Source organism: Crotalus tigris, unplaced genomic scaffold (assembly GCF_016545835.1).
Source record: "Crotalus tigris isolate CLP2741 ecotype Arizona unplaced genomic scaffold, ASM1654583v1 scf7180000018362.2422785, whole genome shotgun sequence".
Lineage (NCBI taxonomy): Eukaryota > Metazoa > Chordata > Lepidosauria > Squamata > Viperidae > Crotalus > Crotalus tigris.
Window position 1 is genome coordinate 401,149 of NW_024096964.1, and position 19,098 is coordinate 420,246.

Genomic DNA, 19,098 nt, shown 5'->3' on the forward strand with positions numbered 1-19,098 from the left:
TTTGGTCTTCTGCCGTCAGCTGTAACCATTGGGTAGAGCCTGCTCAGCAGTTTTTACAGTATGTTCGCTTAAAAATAGTTGTGTTTGTGTTGCCTGGATGAATAGGAGGAACATAGTTCCTAAATTGGGAGAGAAAACATTTAACTTTTGCAAAGTGGCTTTTTTTGTAGACACCCTCAGTACAAAGCACCAAGTACTTCAGGCAAAGTGAAAAGTAATTATTGAGGGGCACAAGGATACAGACACAAATGATATATATGTACTAACTTATGCATCAGAGACAAATTCCTTGTGTGTCCAATCACACTTGGCCAATAAAGAATTCTATTCTATTCTATTCTATTCTATTCTATTCTATTCTATTCTATTCTATTCTATTCTATTCTATTCTATTCTATTCTATTCTATATTCTATATTCTATATTCTATATTCCATTCCTAAATGTGATGCATCGGAAAGCAACAATAAAAGTCATTGATTAAACATGTGAAAAGACCGGCACTCTTAACATACAATTAGCCTTTGACTTAGGACTGATCACTTAGTGACAATTCAAAGTTATGACGGACCTCCCCAGAGCTACTTACGGTCCAGTTCGAATGGCTTGCCTCCTGGTCATCTGATCACATTTGGGGTACCCAGCAACCAGCCCCCATTTACAGCCATTTGTAGTGTCTCGTTGTCACGTGATCACAATTGTACCACTGTTTTTGCTGGAAACCAGTGTTTAATTCTAGTTTCCAACAAAAATGCCCCATAGCGAACAATGGATTCACTTAACGACTGTAGCTTTTGTTTAGCAGCTGTCACAAAAAAGGTCATAAAATTGGGCGCTGTCACATGGTGACCTGCTTAACGACTGGCATGACTTACAACCAGAATTCCTGGCTCAACTATTTCTGGGAAACTACAGGTGCCCATTTCACTTGCCCAACTGATGAACTTCTCCCCATGTCTCTTAAAACAGCAGCATCCCCAATTCAACACTAATGATGAGATCTTCCTTCTCTGTCTCATGCTGTAGCAACGGTGGACTTCTGTGCATTCAGATCTGCCCCTTTGGACTTCATAGCACAATTGCAGTCTCAGTGGCTTTTTGAGCAGAAGCTCATCTTCCGGGAACAAGTAAAGAACAAGTATAAAAACATTACATTTACAGGTAAGGCCCATGCGACCAGGAATATTATTAAGAAAACCTATTAGTGGGTATTTAAGACCTCTGCTCATTATTAGAAAATAGGGGGTGCCACAAAAAAGGGGGGGTCACCCTATTCTCCAAGGCACCTGAAGGCAGAACAAGAAGCAACGGATGGAAACTAATCAAGGAGAGAAGCAACTTAGGACTAAGGAGAAATTTCCTGGCAGTTAGAACAATTAATCAGTGGAATGACTTGCCTCCAGAAGCTGTGAATGCTCCAGCACTGGACGTTTTGAAGAAGATATTGTCTGAAATGGTATAGGGCAGTGGTGGCGAACCTATGGCACTAGTGCCAGAGGCAGCACTCAGAGCCCTCTCTGTGGGCACGCACGTTGTCGCCCCAGCCCCGCCTCCCCCCGTAGCCCCCTCCTCACCAGCAGCCTCCCCCTGGAGAAGAGTCACCCCCAGGTGTGGCTCGTGCGGAGCTGCACAGCCAAGCACATGGCAGCTGGACAGCAGATGACGCTGTGGGGTGCGGGTGGAGGGCATGTCCACTATGGTGCTACAGGGCTGCCTGGGTGATCTGCGGTGTACCGTGAATGGCCCTGAGGGTGGGCGGGGTGAGGGCGGAGCAGGGCGGGAGCGGGTGGGTGGAGCGGGGGCGGAGCGGTTTTTGGGCACTTGGTCTCTAAAAGGTTCGCCATCACTGGTATAGGGTCTCCTGCTTGAGCAGAGGGTTAGTCTAGAAGACCTCCAGGATCCTCTTGAATTCTGTTATTCTGATTTGGCAAATACAAGGGGCCAAAGACAACACTAAAGATCCTGCAGAACTCCAAGTCTTGAGGCCTCTTTATATCATCACCCACTTCCTTGTGGTGAAATTTTCCATGCTCACTGTATCATACTGAGTTCCGTGGCCAGAATTAACGCTATATAAGAGAAATAGCTTGACAAAATGACATTCCCCAGGAAGACTGGAGAGAGCAAGATTGTTAAGAGCAAAGAAAGAGCCAGGATCAGGCCAAAGGCTATGTCGTCCAAAATTTTGTGTCCCATACATGCCAACATAGCCCTTTTTTAGTGTTGCTCAGTACTTAACAATATTGAGATTCACAAGATAGTAAATAGCCATCAGTTTTGCAGGCTGCATATTGGCTGGTCTTCCGTGAATTAGGCTAGTCCCCTTTTAAAACCATCTGAATTGAGTGATAGTGGTTAAAGATGCTAAGCTTATCAGCTGGGAAGCTGGCAGCCCGGATTTGAAACCCGAGCATTGCACAACAGGGTGAGCTCCCGTTATCTCCTGCCCATCTAGCAGTTTGAAAGCATGTAACTTTGAGTAGATAAATAGGTACCACTTCAGTGGGAAGGTAACAGCGTTCTGTGCATCTTTGGTGTGCAGGGGTAGGCAACCTCGGCTCTTTTATGACTCGTGGACTTCAACTCCCAGAATTCCTGAGCCAGCCATGCTGTGGGGAAAGGGAGAGTTTCCAAGCTGAGCCTTGCTGGCTCAGGAATTCTGGGAGTTGAAGTCCACAAGTCATAAAAAAACCGAGGTTGCCTACCCCTGGTGTATAGTCATGCTGGCCACGTGACCATGGGAATGTATTGTACAATGCTGGCTCCCTCGGCTTGGAACAGAGATCAGCACTGCCCCTAGAGTTGTCCATGCCTGGACAAGGGAAACGTTGACCTTTACCACATCTGAGGACTGTGAATGTCCCAGTCATAGTGTAATAATATGTGTATTGTTTTGATCCTGGAGGAGTCTCCCTGGGTCTCCTAACAGGATTTAAATTTACAATAAAATGTTCTTTCACATAACTGGTCTTTGGAAATATTTTAGAATTAAAAAGACCAAATAGCATGTTTTTTTTAAAAAAAAATCACAGATTCTTCATAGAGAGAAAAATCATAAGTTCATTGTTGTGATAGAATCCTTGTTAAAGAGCAGTAATTGATCAAAGAGTGGATATTTCACAATACTGGCAAAACACAGCACCCATTTCAACCTTCGGTAAAAATGAGGGGGGGGGGGAGAGAAACAAAAATGATGCTTATCTCATGGATTTTGATTGAATTGAATTAGATTTCCTGTGCGCATATATATAACTTGAAATAATATGGCTTTATTTTCATTCTCTTAACAGAAAGCACCTTGGATATTTTATACAATTTTGCAAATTGCAGTAATTTGCACCTGATCTTTGGCCTCAATGCCTTATTACGGACAGGCAGTTCCCAGTGGAATAGTTCAAATGCTCAGCAGATTTTGAATTATACCAATTCCCAGAATTACATCTTGTCTTGGGAACTTGGAAATGGTACGTGTATAGGTGAAGGATTTCATGAGGAAATGTATCTAAATAGTCCTCGACTTACAACGATTCAATTAGTGGCCATTTAAAGTTACAATGGCACTGAAAAAAGTGACTTGTAATCTGTTTTCACTCTTACAACCATTGCGGCATCCCCATGGTCACGTGATCAAAATTCAGATGCTTGGCAACTGGCATGTACTTAAGACAGTTGCACTGTCTCAGGATCATGTGATTACCATTTGTAACCTTCCCATCCGACTTCTGACAAAATGAAAGCAGGATTCACTTAACAACCACAATGATTCATTTAATAACAGTGGTTTACTTAACAGCTGTGGCAAAAAAAAAATGAAATGGAGTGCAATTCATTTAGCCATGGAGTGCCTTGCTTAGCAATGGAAATTTTGGGCTCCATTTTAGTCGTAAATCGAGGACTACCTGTAATTGGTTTGGGGGAAGGGCGTCGAACATCTTTATGTTAAATTCAATACTGCCAAGCTATAAAAATATGTTGCACATCAGCCCTTTTAACAACATGCGTGCATCCTTCTTTAAAAAAAAATCTGGCAACAGCACATTACAGTTGCTACTTACCCAGACAAGAGAGTTAAATATGCATTTGGGTTCATTAGCAATCAAAATTAACATCATGAAAAACAAAAACATGAATTTGTTTTTGTATTTGTTAAAAGCCATACTTAAAGAAAACTAGAAATTGTGCTTTTCATAGCAGGCTGGAATGTTCTGGGGAGGAAAAAAAAATCTTGTATATTTTTAATTCTAAATGTTCTTTGTGGTTTTCAAGCTTATCTATTAACTGGTTTTGACATTTTAGGTTCCGTATTTGGGGTTGATTATTACCATTGTGTAAACAATTACAGAATTACTGTAAACTTCCTGGAGTTAGGATAGACATATGTACTTAAAGATGGGAAAATGCCTTTTTTTATATTTTCTGCAGAACCTAACAGCTTTTTGCACAAGTCAGGAATAGAAGTCAACGGCCACCAACTCGGTCAAGATTTCATACAACTCCGGCAGCTTTTGAACAATTATATCCACTACAAAAATGCCAAAATTTACGGTCCCGACTTAGGAAGATCAAGTCGGAAGCACAGTAAAATTTTGCTTAAAAGGTAAAATGAAAATATTTGGTGCTGTTGATGTGCTAAACAACCAAACCAGATGCAATATTTAACCCATGGTTTGCTTAAGCTATTCTTGGCTGCTTTAATTCTGGTTTAGTTTCAAACTAAATCTTTTTTCTGGGCAGGGAATAACTTAGGAATGAGGATCACTTACCTGCAGTGGAGTGGAGTAATTGCTTACTTTTACAATATATCTTAGTTGTTTTTAACAATCATTCACATTCACTGTTGTTATTTTGATGTGATATTTAGTGTTAATGTAGGTAAACCAAATGAGGCAAGAGTCAGTGAGAACGTAGTTAATTTAGGACTCATAGGACTAAAAGAATTTGTGGATCAGAAATAAAATTAGCAAGCATTACAAGAAAAACAAGAATGCAGTTGAAACATTGACTTACTGGCTGCATCTTTGCAGTTTTCTTGGCAAGTGCATTGCCACTGAGTCTCTTTTTTCGTGATATTCTAGATCTCACAAACTAAGCAGGGCTGTCTATAATGAATACTTGAATTTTGCAGTGGAAGGGTCAGATGTGCTGACTGGAGATTTTAAGACTGCTGACAGATCTCTTAGGATTAGACACTGCAAATGAAAATGACTACTCAAACTATTCTTGTTTTGCAGTTTTCTGAAGTCAGGAGGCAAAGTGCTTGATTCTGTCACATGGCATCAGTAAGTAAGTTTATATCTAGCAATTCAAGCATGAGGGGTTTTTTGAGGGTAAATAGTATTGGGGAGACAAATTAGATTTAGCATTTAGCAATAGTATTTAGGCTTATAACAATGGTTCTCAACCTGTGGGTCAGGACCCCATTTGGGGTCGAATGACCATTTCACGGGGGTCGCCAAACAACGCAATCCGCCATTTTTTTCCCCTTTTCCTTAGCTGTGCTACTCCCTTTTATTCTATTGGCTTTTGAAAGCCAATAGAATAGACTCTCTTGAATAGAGTCTAATTCTATTGGCTTTCAAAAGCCAATAGGAATTGTCCAGGCTGTCTCTGCCCTGCTGAGCCCGCCAAAAGTCCCATTCTGCAAACGGTGCTGCACCAGTTGAGTAGTCTTCGACTTACGACCGGTTGGGGGTCACTGCATTAAAAAGGTTGAGAACCACTGGCTTATAATATTGCCCCGAAGCACTTTATAGCATTCTCTGGGCAGTTTACAATGTTGAAGCATTATTTGCATATTGCCCCAACAATCTGGGTCCTCGGAAGAATGGAAGGCTGAGTAAATTTTGAGCCTGTGAGGATTGAACTCCAAGCTGTGGGCAGAGTTTGCCTGCAATACTGCACTTAACCACTGTGCCACCAGGGCTTCTGGTGACACAGTCATTTAGATTTATAGTGTTTCTCAACCATGGCAGTTTTAAGATATGTTACTTCAACTCTCAGAATTCCCCAGCCAGCACAGGGAAAAACTGACTACGGTTGAGAAAACTTAAGTTAGAACATGCATCATGTATTTCATGAATGAGGAAGCTATAATGCTATTGGGAGTAGATGACAACTTGCATCCGCCTCATTTCCATTCATAAGCTTCAAAAAATGCTACGTATATTTCCAAACCTTTGTGGAACTTCTTTTCAGAACACCTGGGACCCACTGCTTCTGTCTACTATTCAAACAAAGGCTGTAGCATGATTTCTTGTTTCTGCATTTGTTTCTTTTAAAAAATATTTATTATTAATTTTAAAATACCCAAAATGAGTCAAAACAGGCATATATTCATCTGCAAGCAGATTGAGCAGAGTTAATCTCTTCCAAGTCCTATCTTTAGAATTTTTGTATGCTGCCTTGGGACTTCTGGGAATTGAAGTCCACATATCTTAAAAGTTGCTAAAATTGAGAAACACTGCTCTCAAAAAACACTTCAAACCTGATCAGACTCAGATTACTGCTCTATTATTTATAAAATAGTTGGTTAGATCTATATCCAGTGGTAGGATTCAGATACGTGAATAACCGGTTCTCTGTGTGGATGTCGCTTCCAGAAATCTGGGGGAGGCCTCCAAGGCCCAGAACGGACTTCTGGAAGTGGCGTCCACATACTTCCAGTGAGCCGTTCTGGGCCTGGGAGGCCTCACCCGGGCCGCCAAGGCCCAGAACGGATTTCCGGAAGTGGCATCCACATATTTCCGGCAGTCCATTTTGGGCCTTGCAAAAAAAGGCTAGGACTTCAGCTGGTTTGCCGAAGTCAACAAAAAATTAGCTACCAGTTCTGCTGAACCAGTGCAAACCGGCTGAATCCCACCAGTATCTATATCCCACCTCTTCTCCAGGAGTTTAAGGTGATGTGCTTTAATATTCTCTCCTCCAGTTTTTCTTCACTATAATCTGAAGTAGATTGAAAGTTGTCTGGCTCAAATCACCCAGTGAACTTTTGTAGAGGAGAATAGAGTTGACCTTGGTCTTGCTCTATCATCTCCACCACTGCAGTACACTATGAACTAGCATATCTTCACGGTGGCGCAGTGGTTAGAATGCAGTATTGCAGGCAAACTCTCCCCACAGCCTGTAGTTCAATCTTGACAGGGCTCAAGTTTGGTTCAGCCTTTCCGTCCTTCCGAGGTTGGTAAAATGAGGACCCAGTTTGTTGGGGCCAATATGCTGACTCTGTAAAACATTTAGAGCAGTGTTTCTCAACCTTGACAATTTTAAGGCATGTGGACTTCAACTCCCAGAATTCCACAGTCAGCAATGCTGGCTATGGAATTCTGGGAGTTGAAGTCCACATGCCTTAAAATTGTCAAGGTTGAGAAACACTGATTTAGAGTGCTGTAAAGCACTCTGGAGCAGTATATAAGTCTAAGTGCTAGTGCTAGTGCTATGCTGGGTGGGATTGTGAAAATTGTACTCCCGAACATCTAGAACAGGGGTGTCAAACTGCCGGCCCATGGGCCGGAGGCATCATGCTGAAACCCCGCCCACCCCATTGCCAGCAACGGAAAAAAAGTTGTGATATGTTGTAACACATCATGTGACTTGCGAGTTTGACACCCCCAATCTAGAAGAACGGAGATTTTGGGAAATCTACTTTGAGATTGTTACATTTCATTGCTTTCTCAAATCTCTAGCCTACACTAGATGTATCTGTATGTCTCCTGGAGATAGTATACTTGAGTATAAATTAAGATGTGGATACTAGTTCTTGATTTGTTTCAGTTACTATATTAATGGACGAATTGCCACGAGACAGGATTTCCTGAATCCAGATATACTGGATAGCTTCAAGACCAATGCAGAGGAAGTGCTTGAGGTAAACAGGATCTACACAAGTGTTGGGAGCAGATTGTAAAGTGATGTGTAGAATATATTCCAGTCAGACAAACATTTTATGGGGGAATAGACCAGGAAGTACTGTTTATCCTGATGCCCTCTGGATACATAGGAGTCCTCCACTTAAAACTATTTGTTTAGTGACCATTCAGTTACAATGCCACTGAAAAAAGTGACTTATGACCATTTTTCATACTTATGACCTTTGCAGCATCCCCATGGTCAGGTGATCAAAATTCAGATGCTTACCTACTGGCATGTTTTTATGATGGTTGCAGTTTCCCAAGATCACGTGATCACAAAAGTCATAGGGAAGCCATGTTTACTCAACAACCATGTTACTAATTTAACAACTGCAATGATTCACTTAATAACAAGAAAGGTTACAAAATAGGGCAAAATTCACTTAACAATTGTCTTGCTTAGCCACAGAAATTTTGGGCTCATTTGTAGCCGTAGGTCGAGGACTACCTGTACTGAGGCTGCAACTTCCAACAGCAGAACTGTCTAAGAATTCTTGAAGTTGTAACTCCTGTAGTTCTAGAACAGGGGTAGTCAACCTTGGCTCTTTTATGACTCGTGGACTTCAATTCCCAGAAGTCCTGAGCCTTGCTGGGTCAGGAATTCTGGGAGTTGAAGTCCATGAGTCATAAAAGAGCCAAAGTTGACTACCCCTGTTCTAGAAAGTAAAAAGTTGAGAAAGACTACAACGTCTTAAGAGACCTGCACAATACATACATGATGCATGAGTGCATAGATGCAACCAGTTCACAGTATATGAAGTGATTGTAGGGGTATCAATAAATTCTGGGTACTCCACCTGCTTTGTCTAATAAAAAACCAAAAAACTTAGTTCATTCATTCTTTTCTACATCCGTACATATTTTTTTTTCAAAATATCCTTTAGATTGTGAATAGCGCAGTACCAGACAAGAGTGTGTGGCTGGGAGAAACAAGTTCCGCTTTTGGAGGTGGAACGCCTAATTTGTCTAATGCGTATATTGCTGGTTTTATGTAAGTATTACATTGCTGGCTTAAAAAAACCAACTCTTGTAGTATAACAGAATCTCACCCAGATATATTGTTGGCCAATATAGTAGCAAGTCTTCATTGACCAGACAGAAAAATGTTGTTATGATCTCTGAGGAACATCAACATCTAATCATCTGGTAGTCTTCAGAAATATAGAGGACATGTATTCTTACTATGATGACATGTGATCAAGTAGAGTAGAATAGAATAGAGCTGGAAGGAACCTTGGAGGTCTTCTAGTCCAAGGTCAGGTATAAAGAGGGCATTTTTCTACATCTGTAAAATGTCCCCCCCCCTCAAATAAACAGCCTATTTATATTAATCTGATGTCTTGGTGTACAATTACACACACACAGTCTTTCAGGTTACACAGGACATTGCTTCTCATTGCCATATATTTAAAGAGTTCTGTGAAACTCCATACAGTTAGGAAGGATGGGGTTGCTGATCACTCCGCAGACACAATAAAGGTCGAATTAAGAGTCAACTCCTTGAAGAATGCAGAGTTGCCATGTTGTTCTGCTTCTCTCAACAGCTACTAGATCTGGGCTGGAAAAAATGCATAACCACTAAAGGGCAGGGAATAAAACTTTCTGCCTCTGTTTGCTGCCATCCATTGATTGTTCAGAGTTTTGCAGCCCACACATTACTTATATCTCTCAGATACCATTACAATATGATCAGTTGGAAGCTATTTCTCTAAAACGTCTCCCTGCTGTAGCTAGTACAGTCCCATATCGCTTTATCTGTTAAAATTGTTTGAATGAAAGGTTCACTCTGTTGTTGTTGTTGTGGGTCATCACACCGTCAGCCAGATGTTTAGACTGGACTTGGCATATTTTATCCATCTATCGAGTCCTTCCCAAGGACCTGGAGTAGATGTTGAGGTTTTATGAGGTTTTATCGCAAGATTTAAGCTATTCCAAGTAAAGCTGCCTTTTGCTCTTGACTGATGGTGGGTTTGTCAATGCCAATGGTGTTCAGGTAGTGCTTCAGTTGTTTTGGGATTGCATCAGGGGCACCTATTGATACTACCTTTGATTCCTTATTATTATTATCTTGGCAGGTGGCTGGACAAGCTTGGACTGTCAGCCCAACTGGGCGTTGATTTAGTGATGAGACAGGTTTTGTATGGAGCAGGAAACTACCAACTGGTGGATGCCAACTTTGAACCTTTGCCAGTATGTACACAACTGCATGAGTAGTTGGACATTAGTAGACTGTCAAAATAGTCCCGTATTCTTTCTTTTTTAGATATTCAGTCTTTCAATTCACGCCCTTTGACCTTGGGATCTTTATATGCAATGTGTGCATTCAGCCATGAAGCCATTTCTGCTCCCTTCAGATGGATTCAAATTTAAGTTGCACTTGCTGGCTTAACCAAATACCACTTGAATCTCTTCATAGCACAATGCTCCTGTTTCAAAGGAATGACTGCAGAAACAGGCCTCATCTAATAAAGAAGTAGTGATCCATGATTAACAGAATCAATTTAGATATAGTGGTGGCGCAGTGGTTAGAATGTAGTACTGCAGAATACTTCTGCTGACTGCCAGCAGTTGGCAGTTTGATTCTCACTGACTCAGGGTTGACTCAGCCTTCCATCCTTTCGAGGTTGGTAAAATGAGGACTCAGATTGTTGGGGGCAATATGCTGACTCTGTAAACCACTTAGAGAGGGCTGTAAACCACTGTGAAGTGGTATATAAGTCTAAGTGCTATTGCTATAGCTGAAACAGTCTAGATCAGACATGTCAAACACAAAGCCTGGGGGCCGGATGTGGCCCGCGAACTGGTTTCATGTGGCCCGTGAAGCCATCCTGGAAACAGTGAGGGAACGGCCCCCGCTGCCTTGGCCCTGGCGCAGGCTGGCTAGGAGCCAATGTACAATTTTGTGGTGGCCATCTATGCTGAAACGCATTCAGTCTTAGCTCCACAAGGCTGTCTGGAAACAGCGCGGAACCAGCCCCTGCTGTGTTGGCCCTGCCCCCTGTGTGCATGCTGGGGAGGTGTCACTCTTTGTGAGGAATGAAGAAATGGACCATGCCTTGGCGCTTGCCCCGGTCCCACCCCCTTCTGCCAGTTACCCTCAGATCTGTCCCACTCCTGCCCAGGCCCCCACAGGCACCCTTGACGCGAACGATGTAGAGCTGGCCATGCCCACCCAGTAGGCCACACCCACTCCATCCACGCCCACCCAGTAGGCTGCACCCACCCTGGCCACACACCCCCGCCCCCCTGAGGGCAACCACAATGCTGATGAGGCCCTCAATGAAATTGAGTTTGACACCCCTGGTCTAGATAGCTCAATTTATACAATACATTGATCCATGCTCTTAAAACAGCAGTACTACACATTTTAGTCTATTATATTGTAGAAACCCCCTTGGTATATTTGCAAAAGTCAGACTACTTAGTGCTAAACAAATGCAACGAGATGGAGAAGGCAGAAAGTGAGGGCTGGGATGAGTGGGAAATTTTTTTCTGCAGAAAAGTTGACATACCAGGGAGATCTACTAACTCAACAGTAAATCACCTGCGTTACAGGCAAGTCTAGATTCAATCCAAACATCTTCAGTTAGGGTTTGGAGAGATTCTTTCCTGAAACCATAGTGAACTGTTGTAGCATTCCCCAATGTGGAATTCCAGAATTCCAGGCTTGGATGGATGAAGTTCCATCCAGAATGCAAATCTAGAAAGCCTGAAGTTGAGGAAGATTTGCATAGACAATCCTGAAACAAAGTGAATATTTATAACAGTTACTACTAAATCTCATATGATTGTGTGGAAAGACAGGACTGGGGAAAAAAACGTACTGACTTGTGGTGTGAAAGGCACTAGCTAGTAAGTATTTATGACATTCTCCCAACTAGTAGAAAAACAGAATAACATTTTCCTTTTCAATGGTTGAGGATTTACAGCAGGGGTCCTCAACCTTGGCAACTTTAAGACCTGTGGACTTCAACTCCCAGAATTCCCCAGCCACCATGGCTGGCTGGGGAATTCTGGGAGTTGAGGTCCACAGGTCTTAAAGTTGCCACGGTTGAGGACCCCTGATTTACAAGGTTGGTGTGATTTTTCCAGGGTTAAAGACTTTTCTTGCCAGAAATTGTCTGATCAGCTAAAAGCCGGGACAATGTACTATGTTGTGGACATCTTCTGGAGAGCTTCTGTGAATAGCAGGAACTCTCTCGTACACATGGCGATCCTCTTTATGTGGAGTTGGATGTGAGATAATGAATCTGGTCTCTGAACTATCCTCCTTTATTCCTTTGTATCTTCAATAGCTCTTAGGTTACTCTTTTAAGACATTAGCTCATCAAATAAGGTCTCACCTTTCTTTAACATGTTCTTTTACGAGAGGTCATGATTCAACACTGCTTTTTCTTTAAACACCTTACAGGACTATTGGCTATCCCTGTTGTACAAGAAACTGGTAGGCCCCACAGTTCTGCATGTTGCCATAACAGGATTAGATCCAAAGAAACTTCGTGTGTATCTTCACTGCACAAATACGCAACAGTAAGCATTCAGTGCGGCAGCTAATCTGTGTTGAAGTGACCCGGGACTGCGGTTTTACCCCAGGTGGATATGTTCAGAGATAGCAGCCCCAGTCTATGGCCTAGCCCAGGGGTAGGCAACCTTGGCTCTTTTATGACTCATGGACTTCAACTCCCAGAATTCCTGAGCCAGCCATGCTGAGGGGAAAAGGAGAGGTTTCCAAGATGAGCCATGCTGGCTCAGGAATTCTGGGAGTTGAAATCCACGAGTCATAAAAGAGCTAAGGTTGCCTATCCCTGGCCTAGCCTGCTGTTCCCACTGAGGACAATACACCGAGGCCCTGAAATATGCACAAATCAGAAGAGGGTAAAGGGGATCCAGAATGAAAGTGCCCCACTGAAGAACGAAAAGGAAAGCTCTGACTGCGCAGATGCTTATCAGAGGCCTAACCATTTTGTTCTGTTCTGCACAAAGACATGGCCAGTGATGAAACACCAATTGTTTTGTGTGGGTACACAAAGCAGACTTCACATTGTTTTCCTCTTCAGTTCCGGGTGAATGAAGGTTGAGTAGTTCTGCTCACTGGGCAGAGATTGGCCAGTTCCCAACCCTGTTGCTTCCCAGTGTCACGTTTTCACTCAGTCCACCTGTGGTCTTTCGTTTAGGGGCGTGGGGTTGGGGTGGAAGATTGCTTTTCCAGGCAGGGAACCCCCTTCTGAGTATACCATTGAATTTCATGGGTGTCATTGCTGAAAGTCAGGGATGCGATGTCCTGAAACATTAAAAGCTGAAAGTGTGACAATTGTTGCATAACTCAGAAAATCCTAGCCAACCCTACCCACTTTGCATCTTCATTCTGCCCATCCTGCACCCTTATCTCTTCCCCCAAGTAGTGTGCCCACCACCACCAAAAGAACACCCATCCCCAATATAGGAGATTTATTGATTGATTGTATCCCAGCAAAAAGTACTAACGTAAGAAAAGATCAGGCTGGGTGTTTCACACTATGCCTGCCAGGTTCCAATGAATGAATGCCAAATTATGCCCTTTCTTGTTTACATTTCAAATTCTGGTTGCTTACTTTGCTGCGCAGAATTCCCTGGAAGTCACTGGGAACGACACCAATTTTACTATGGGTATACTAAGGGAATATCCAGTTCCTGGGCTAAATACAGACTCTTTGGAAAAATCCCCATTCAACCCATCAATGACTTAGCTTCCCTTGAGACACAGCATAAATCCAGCATTCCTGTAGTGCAGGAATGTAACTCAGCTTTAGCAAAGTTAAGATGTGTAGACTTCAATTCCCAGAATGCTTCTGGGAATTCTGCAGCATGCATACTGGCTGGGGGAATTTTCGGAATTGTAGTCCAAACATCTTAAAAGATTGCTAAGGTAGAGAAACACTGCTATATTGCAATCTGCTTTCACCCTATGACCACTATTAACAACCTCTTGGTTTTGTCATTCCAGCCCGAAGTACAGAGAAGGTGACATCACTTTATTTGCCTTAAATCTCTACAACAGCCCCAAGCGCCTTTACGTACCAAGTTACTTTTCTAAGAAGCAAATAGATGAGTATCTTTTGCTACCTTACAGAGAAGACGATTTACTTTCCCGGTGAGTAGTTCATCTTGCCACCTCATTCTAAACAGCGGTTGGGGGGGGGGGGGAAATACATTGGGTTAAAAAAAATCTTAAAAAGTTTACAATCCTCCATGAAGTCTATGTGTATCAAGATTTGAAAATAAGTAACACTGCAGTTCTATATATAAGTCTAAGAAATACAAAGGGATTTATTCCTAGCAAGTTGTATATACAGGTAGTCCTCGACTTATAACCATTCATTTAGTGAGGATTTGAAGTTCCAACAGCACAGAAAAAAGTGACTTATGACTGTTTTTCACACTTACGACCAATGATCACGTGATCAAAATTCAGACCCTTGGCAATGGATATGTATTTATGACAGTTACAATATCCTGGGAACATGTAATCACCATTTGTAACCTTCCCAGCTGACATCTGACAAGCAAATTCAATGGGAGAAGCCCAGATTCACTTAATGACTGTATAATTTACTTAATGACTGTAGCAAAAAGGTTTTAAAAATGAGGCAAAACATACTGGAAATTTTGGGCTTAATTCTTGTCGTAACTCAAGGACTATCTTACAGTGTTTTTCTGAAAGAAAGATTAGTTTATTCCCTAAACAATTTAAAATGAGCTAGCTTTGTTTCATTAAGCAATCAGTAAAGATTTTTTTCCTATTTTTTCCTTTTGGCATTGTTCATCTTAAATTTAGCTGCGTTTTTTTTTCTTTTTATGTTAATGACAATCCCCTAATTGCAGAAAATAATTCAGAAAGAAGGATTCACAACAAACTTTATTAATTAGGTTCAGTGTCAAGAAGATTAGAATATTGGATACTGAATAAACCCAAATGATAACACTTATTATTAAGACAGGCTGTCTGTGAACAGCGTGAATCTCATTTTCCTCACAATGAGAAACTGAAGGTGAACCATCCTTTTTTCAAACAAGATATTGAAATATCACCTTACTAGTAGCAAATGGAATTTAGACATGCTTCTATTTCTTTCCCAGTCCTACAGATCTCTTGTCACAAACACAGTGGAATTGTAGATTTTGTGACTGAAAGTCCCAGACCAATTTACCAGCACGCTGGTTAGGGAATTCTGGGAGTTGAAGTCCACACATCTTAAAGTTGCCAAGTCTGAGAAAGACTGGCCTAGATAGAAGACTAACCAAAATGGCTTTCACTGTTTACAGTTTTTTGGGGAGTTTAAATGTGAATTTATAATACAACTCTTTCCTCTTGCAGGTCTGTTCAGTTGAACGGCTTTCTCCTCAAAATGCCCAATGATGAAACGCTACCAATTTTGCAAGAAAATCCTCTTATTCCTGGGCACAGCCTTGACCTCCCAGCTTTCTCATATGGATTTTATGTAATAAGAAATGCCAAAGTATTGGCTTGCATTTAGTAAGTTAATACACATTTTGTAAACCTGGAAGACAAAGGTTTTATTGAGATTGACTACTTCAGCCCAGAGAAAGATGAAATGTTTTAATAACATTTGTATTTCCCCCCCAAACACATGTTCATTTTTCCCCTCTGTACAAGTTAGTAAAACTTTTTAATTTAAAAAAAAAATCCATTCAAAAATTCATAAACGTTTTGTAAAAATGAAAAGTCTATATTTTCTTGTGGGCAATTTCCCCTGCTTTTTTCTTTTTTTTTTAAAGTCAAGGGACTGCATCACCACATTTGGAAAACTCCTGCAAGTCTTCTAATTTGCAAATGATAAATTAGCTTGGTTTGTATTTGCCCTCATCTTTATTCCAGGTAAAATAAAGTTTGTCACAGTCTCTCTCCAGGTATTTTAGTGGCAGAAAACTAGAAGGAATAAAGGGCATATCGCTTGCTTCATGCTCTACTGCCATTTCAAGCCTTTCTTTGAATTCTAAAAAGGGGTACAAAGCACTTTATTTCCTCGGATGCTACCTGAGGAACGAAGACTCTGGTATCAAACAAGGAAAATGGATGGCAAAGGTGTAGATTATAGAACTGCTGGGAATGAATAATAGAACAGGCCAGTCAATGTTTAAGAAAATCCACTGAAGACTACCAGAAAGCATATATATCTGTGATCAAGCTGTTTTCGAATGTGACAATCAGATTCTAATCTCAGGTCCTTGGATTAAAGGCAAGGAAACCAAGAAGAGTAATTTCTCAGGGTGAATTCTTTCAGCCATGGGTGCTTTTCATTTATTTTGAATACAAAGACCTTGAAGTATGGTACATTTCATTTGTTACCATGCTAGCTGTGCAAACCAGATATTGCCTTGTTGATCAGAACATGGGGTCTTGTACTCCAACGGTTCTGGATTCAGTCTCTGGCTTCTCTGTGTAATGCTGAGAAAATGCATGTTTTTTACAACTCTAGACACTTCTGGCTTATTGGGGGACACCGTGCTGAGGACGATAGACTAGAGGGCTGATCTGGCCCTCTCAAGTGTTTCTAGACGTTTGTATAAAAATATATTTATTTTCATTTGATGTGTGCTATTATTTGATCTGGATTATTTGTACATTTTGCAATAAATTTTTATATTGATACATGTGCATTTCTTAGTTGTTTGCTGAGCAAAGAAACAAAGCTTAAAAGTAGATGGGGGAAGAAGACAACACCGCAGGAACAACAACAACAACAACAACAAAAAACTTTTATTAAGCTCCTCAATGAACAACATCTGGTAGAAATATAAAATATCCTTTATTTTTATTTGAGAAATAACACTGGTTTCCATGTGTTGCCAAAATGACATTTTGCTCTTTGATAGTAAGCATTATCTGGACCATATTCCAAGAATACCTACTGTACATATCCTTTGAACATTGGCCCAAAGATGCCTCTTTAAACATTCCTGAACAGCATATCGTCATGATCAGTGGTGGAATTCAAATACAGTATATGAACAACCGGTTCTCTGTGTGGATGCCGCTTCTGGAAGTCCATTCTGGACTTGGGCAACAAAAAAATTAGCTACCAGTTCTGCCGAAGTGGTGCGAATCTCACCCCTTGTCATGATGCAGCCTTCCTCTCCCCACAAAGTTAAATATATAAAATCATGTACCGTATATGCCGGCGTATAAGACGACTTCCGGAAGCGCTAAACTCGGCACCAAAGACAGGGGTCATCTTATACACCAGAAATACTGGTAGTTTCCGGCGTATAAGACGACGTTCTAGGAATGCAGCTTGGCGACAAAGACGGGGGTCGTCTTATACGCCGGATTGCTTAATACGCCGGCATATACGGTATTCAATTTTGATATCAAACTTCATCTGTTTTATCATTCACAGCTGAACCACCTCACATTATTTACAGAGCAAGACTTGTGTCGGGCAAAGCTAGGAAGCTGAACAGCCTATGGTGAATTAGGCTTAAGAACAATTTTCTTAGCACTAATTCACTATGAAACTTAACAGAAAGGGGACGGCAATATGTTTAAACATTTAAGACTTCACCATTGGTTTCATAACTAATTCATAAGAAATAATCACAAGAAATTGTCATAGTAAGGGTTTTTTATATTTTACTTTATTATTGCTATAGAAGACTCAATATCATTAAAATAAAAAACCAAAATAAATACATAACTTGACCAGCATCTTAAAGCAGTGATGGCGAACCTTTTAGAGACCAAGTGCCCAAACTGCAACCCAAAACCCACTTATGTATTGTTGGTTGCCAGGTGGGTGTGGCCCATTGGCTGGGTGTGGCCCATTGGCTGGGTGTGGCTGCAGTGGTAACAGCAGACTGGGTGGGACTAAAAAGTTCAATCAATTCCAACTTTGCAAGATCTTTTTTTCCCTTGAGAAGTTGAAATTGACTGAACCTTTTTTTTTGTACATGGCGGAGGCCTAAAGCAAAAAGTTTTTATAAAACCCAGCTGAAGGCCTAGGACTGAGGCAATGGTGCGCGTGCCCACAGAGAGGGCTCCGAGTGCCGCCTCTGGCACGCGTGCCATAGGTTCACCATCACGGTCCTAAAGCAAAGGGATTTTGCAGAAGCTTAGTGCAATGTTTCTCAACCCCGGCACCTTTAAGATGAGCATACTTCAACTCCCAGAGTCCCCCAGCCATCCACCCATCTTAAATCCTTGGTTCTATAAAAAAGGCATAGAATCAAAATCACGTGATGTATTAGTACCACTTTATAAATCCTTAATAAGACCACAACTGGAATACTGCATCCAGTTTTGCTCACCCCATTACAAAAACATATATTGAGACTTGGGGGGGGGGAAGCGCGAAGAAGAGAAATTAAGATGAGTAAGGCAATGGAGACAAAAATATAGAGAGAGTTGCAGGAATTGGTTATCTCGCCAGTTTAGAGAAAAGAAGGACTAGGGGTAACATGATAGCAGTATTTTAGTATTTGAGAGGTTGCCACAAAGAGGAGGGGGTCAACTTATTTTCCAAAGCACCAGAAGGCAAGACAAGAAACAAGGGATGGACACTAATCAAGGAGTGAAGCAACCTGGAATTAAGGATAAACTTCCCAATGGTGAGGACGATTAACCAGTGGAACAGCTTTGCCTTCAGAGTTTGTGGGTGCTTCATCACTGGAGGTTTTTAAGAAGAGATTGGACGGCCACCTGTCTGAAATGGTATAGGGTCTCCTGCTTGAGCAGGGGGTTGGACTAGAAGACCTCCAAGGTCCCTTCTAGCTCTATTCTGATCAATTAAATGAGCCAAGGTTGAGAAACAGAAGCCTTGTGCAAATCCCTTGCAACAGGCGTCACGTATTTCAACAGGTACAGAAGACTCGCTGAAACCCCAAGCCCGTTTTGCTGCATTTCCCCAGTTTTGCAGAAGAAAGGCTTAGACATGCTCACTCTCCTCTACGTCTATGGAGATTCTCAGTCATCCAGGTCAGGGGTAGTCAACCTTGGCTCTTTTATGACTCGTGGACTTCAATTCCCAGAATTCCTGAGCCAGCTTAGCTGGCTCAGGAATTCTGGGAGTTGAAGTCCACGAGTCATAAAAGAGCCAAAGTTGACTATCCCTGATCCAGGTCATGGTGGTCCCAAAGGTGCTTTTTCATGAGGCAACCGGACTTTGTTTTTTTCTCTTTGAAGACGTTTCGCTTTT

General features: G+C 41.6%; 1 protein-coding gene across 1 annotated transcript in view; it reads left to right on the forward strand.

Annotated features, from left to right (window-relative positions):
* The window catches only part of HPSE (heparanase), a 32,475-nt gene extending 15,913 nt beyond the window's left edge, over nucleotides 1-16,562 (forward strand). Inside the window, exons 3-12 of the mRNA XM_039350840.1 lie at nucleotides 1,026-1,160; nucleotides 3,290-3,463; nucleotides 4,422-4,596; nucleotides 5,231-5,278; nucleotides 7,770-7,863; nucleotides 8,791-8,897; nucleotides 9,982-10,096; nucleotides 12,318-12,436; nucleotides 13,890-14,036; nucleotides 15,261-16,562. Coding sequence (XP_039206774.1) covers nucleotides 1,026-1,160; nucleotides 3,290-3,463; nucleotides 4,422-4,596; nucleotides 5,231-5,278; nucleotides 7,770-7,863; nucleotides 8,791-8,897; nucleotides 9,982-10,096; nucleotides 12,318-12,436; nucleotides 13,890-14,036; nucleotides 15,261-15,420 — 1,274 coding nt within the window. The 3' untranslated portion in view covers nucleotides 15,421-16,562. The remainder of the gene's footprint in view (nucleotides 1-1,025; nucleotides 1,161-3,289; nucleotides 3,464-4,421; nucleotides 4,597-5,230; nucleotides 5,279-7,769; nucleotides 7,864-8,790; nucleotides 8,898-9,981; nucleotides 10,097-12,317; nucleotides 12,437-13,889; nucleotides 14,037-15,260) is intronic.
* The last annotated feature ends 2,536 nt before the right edge of the window (nucleotides 16,563-19,098 follow it).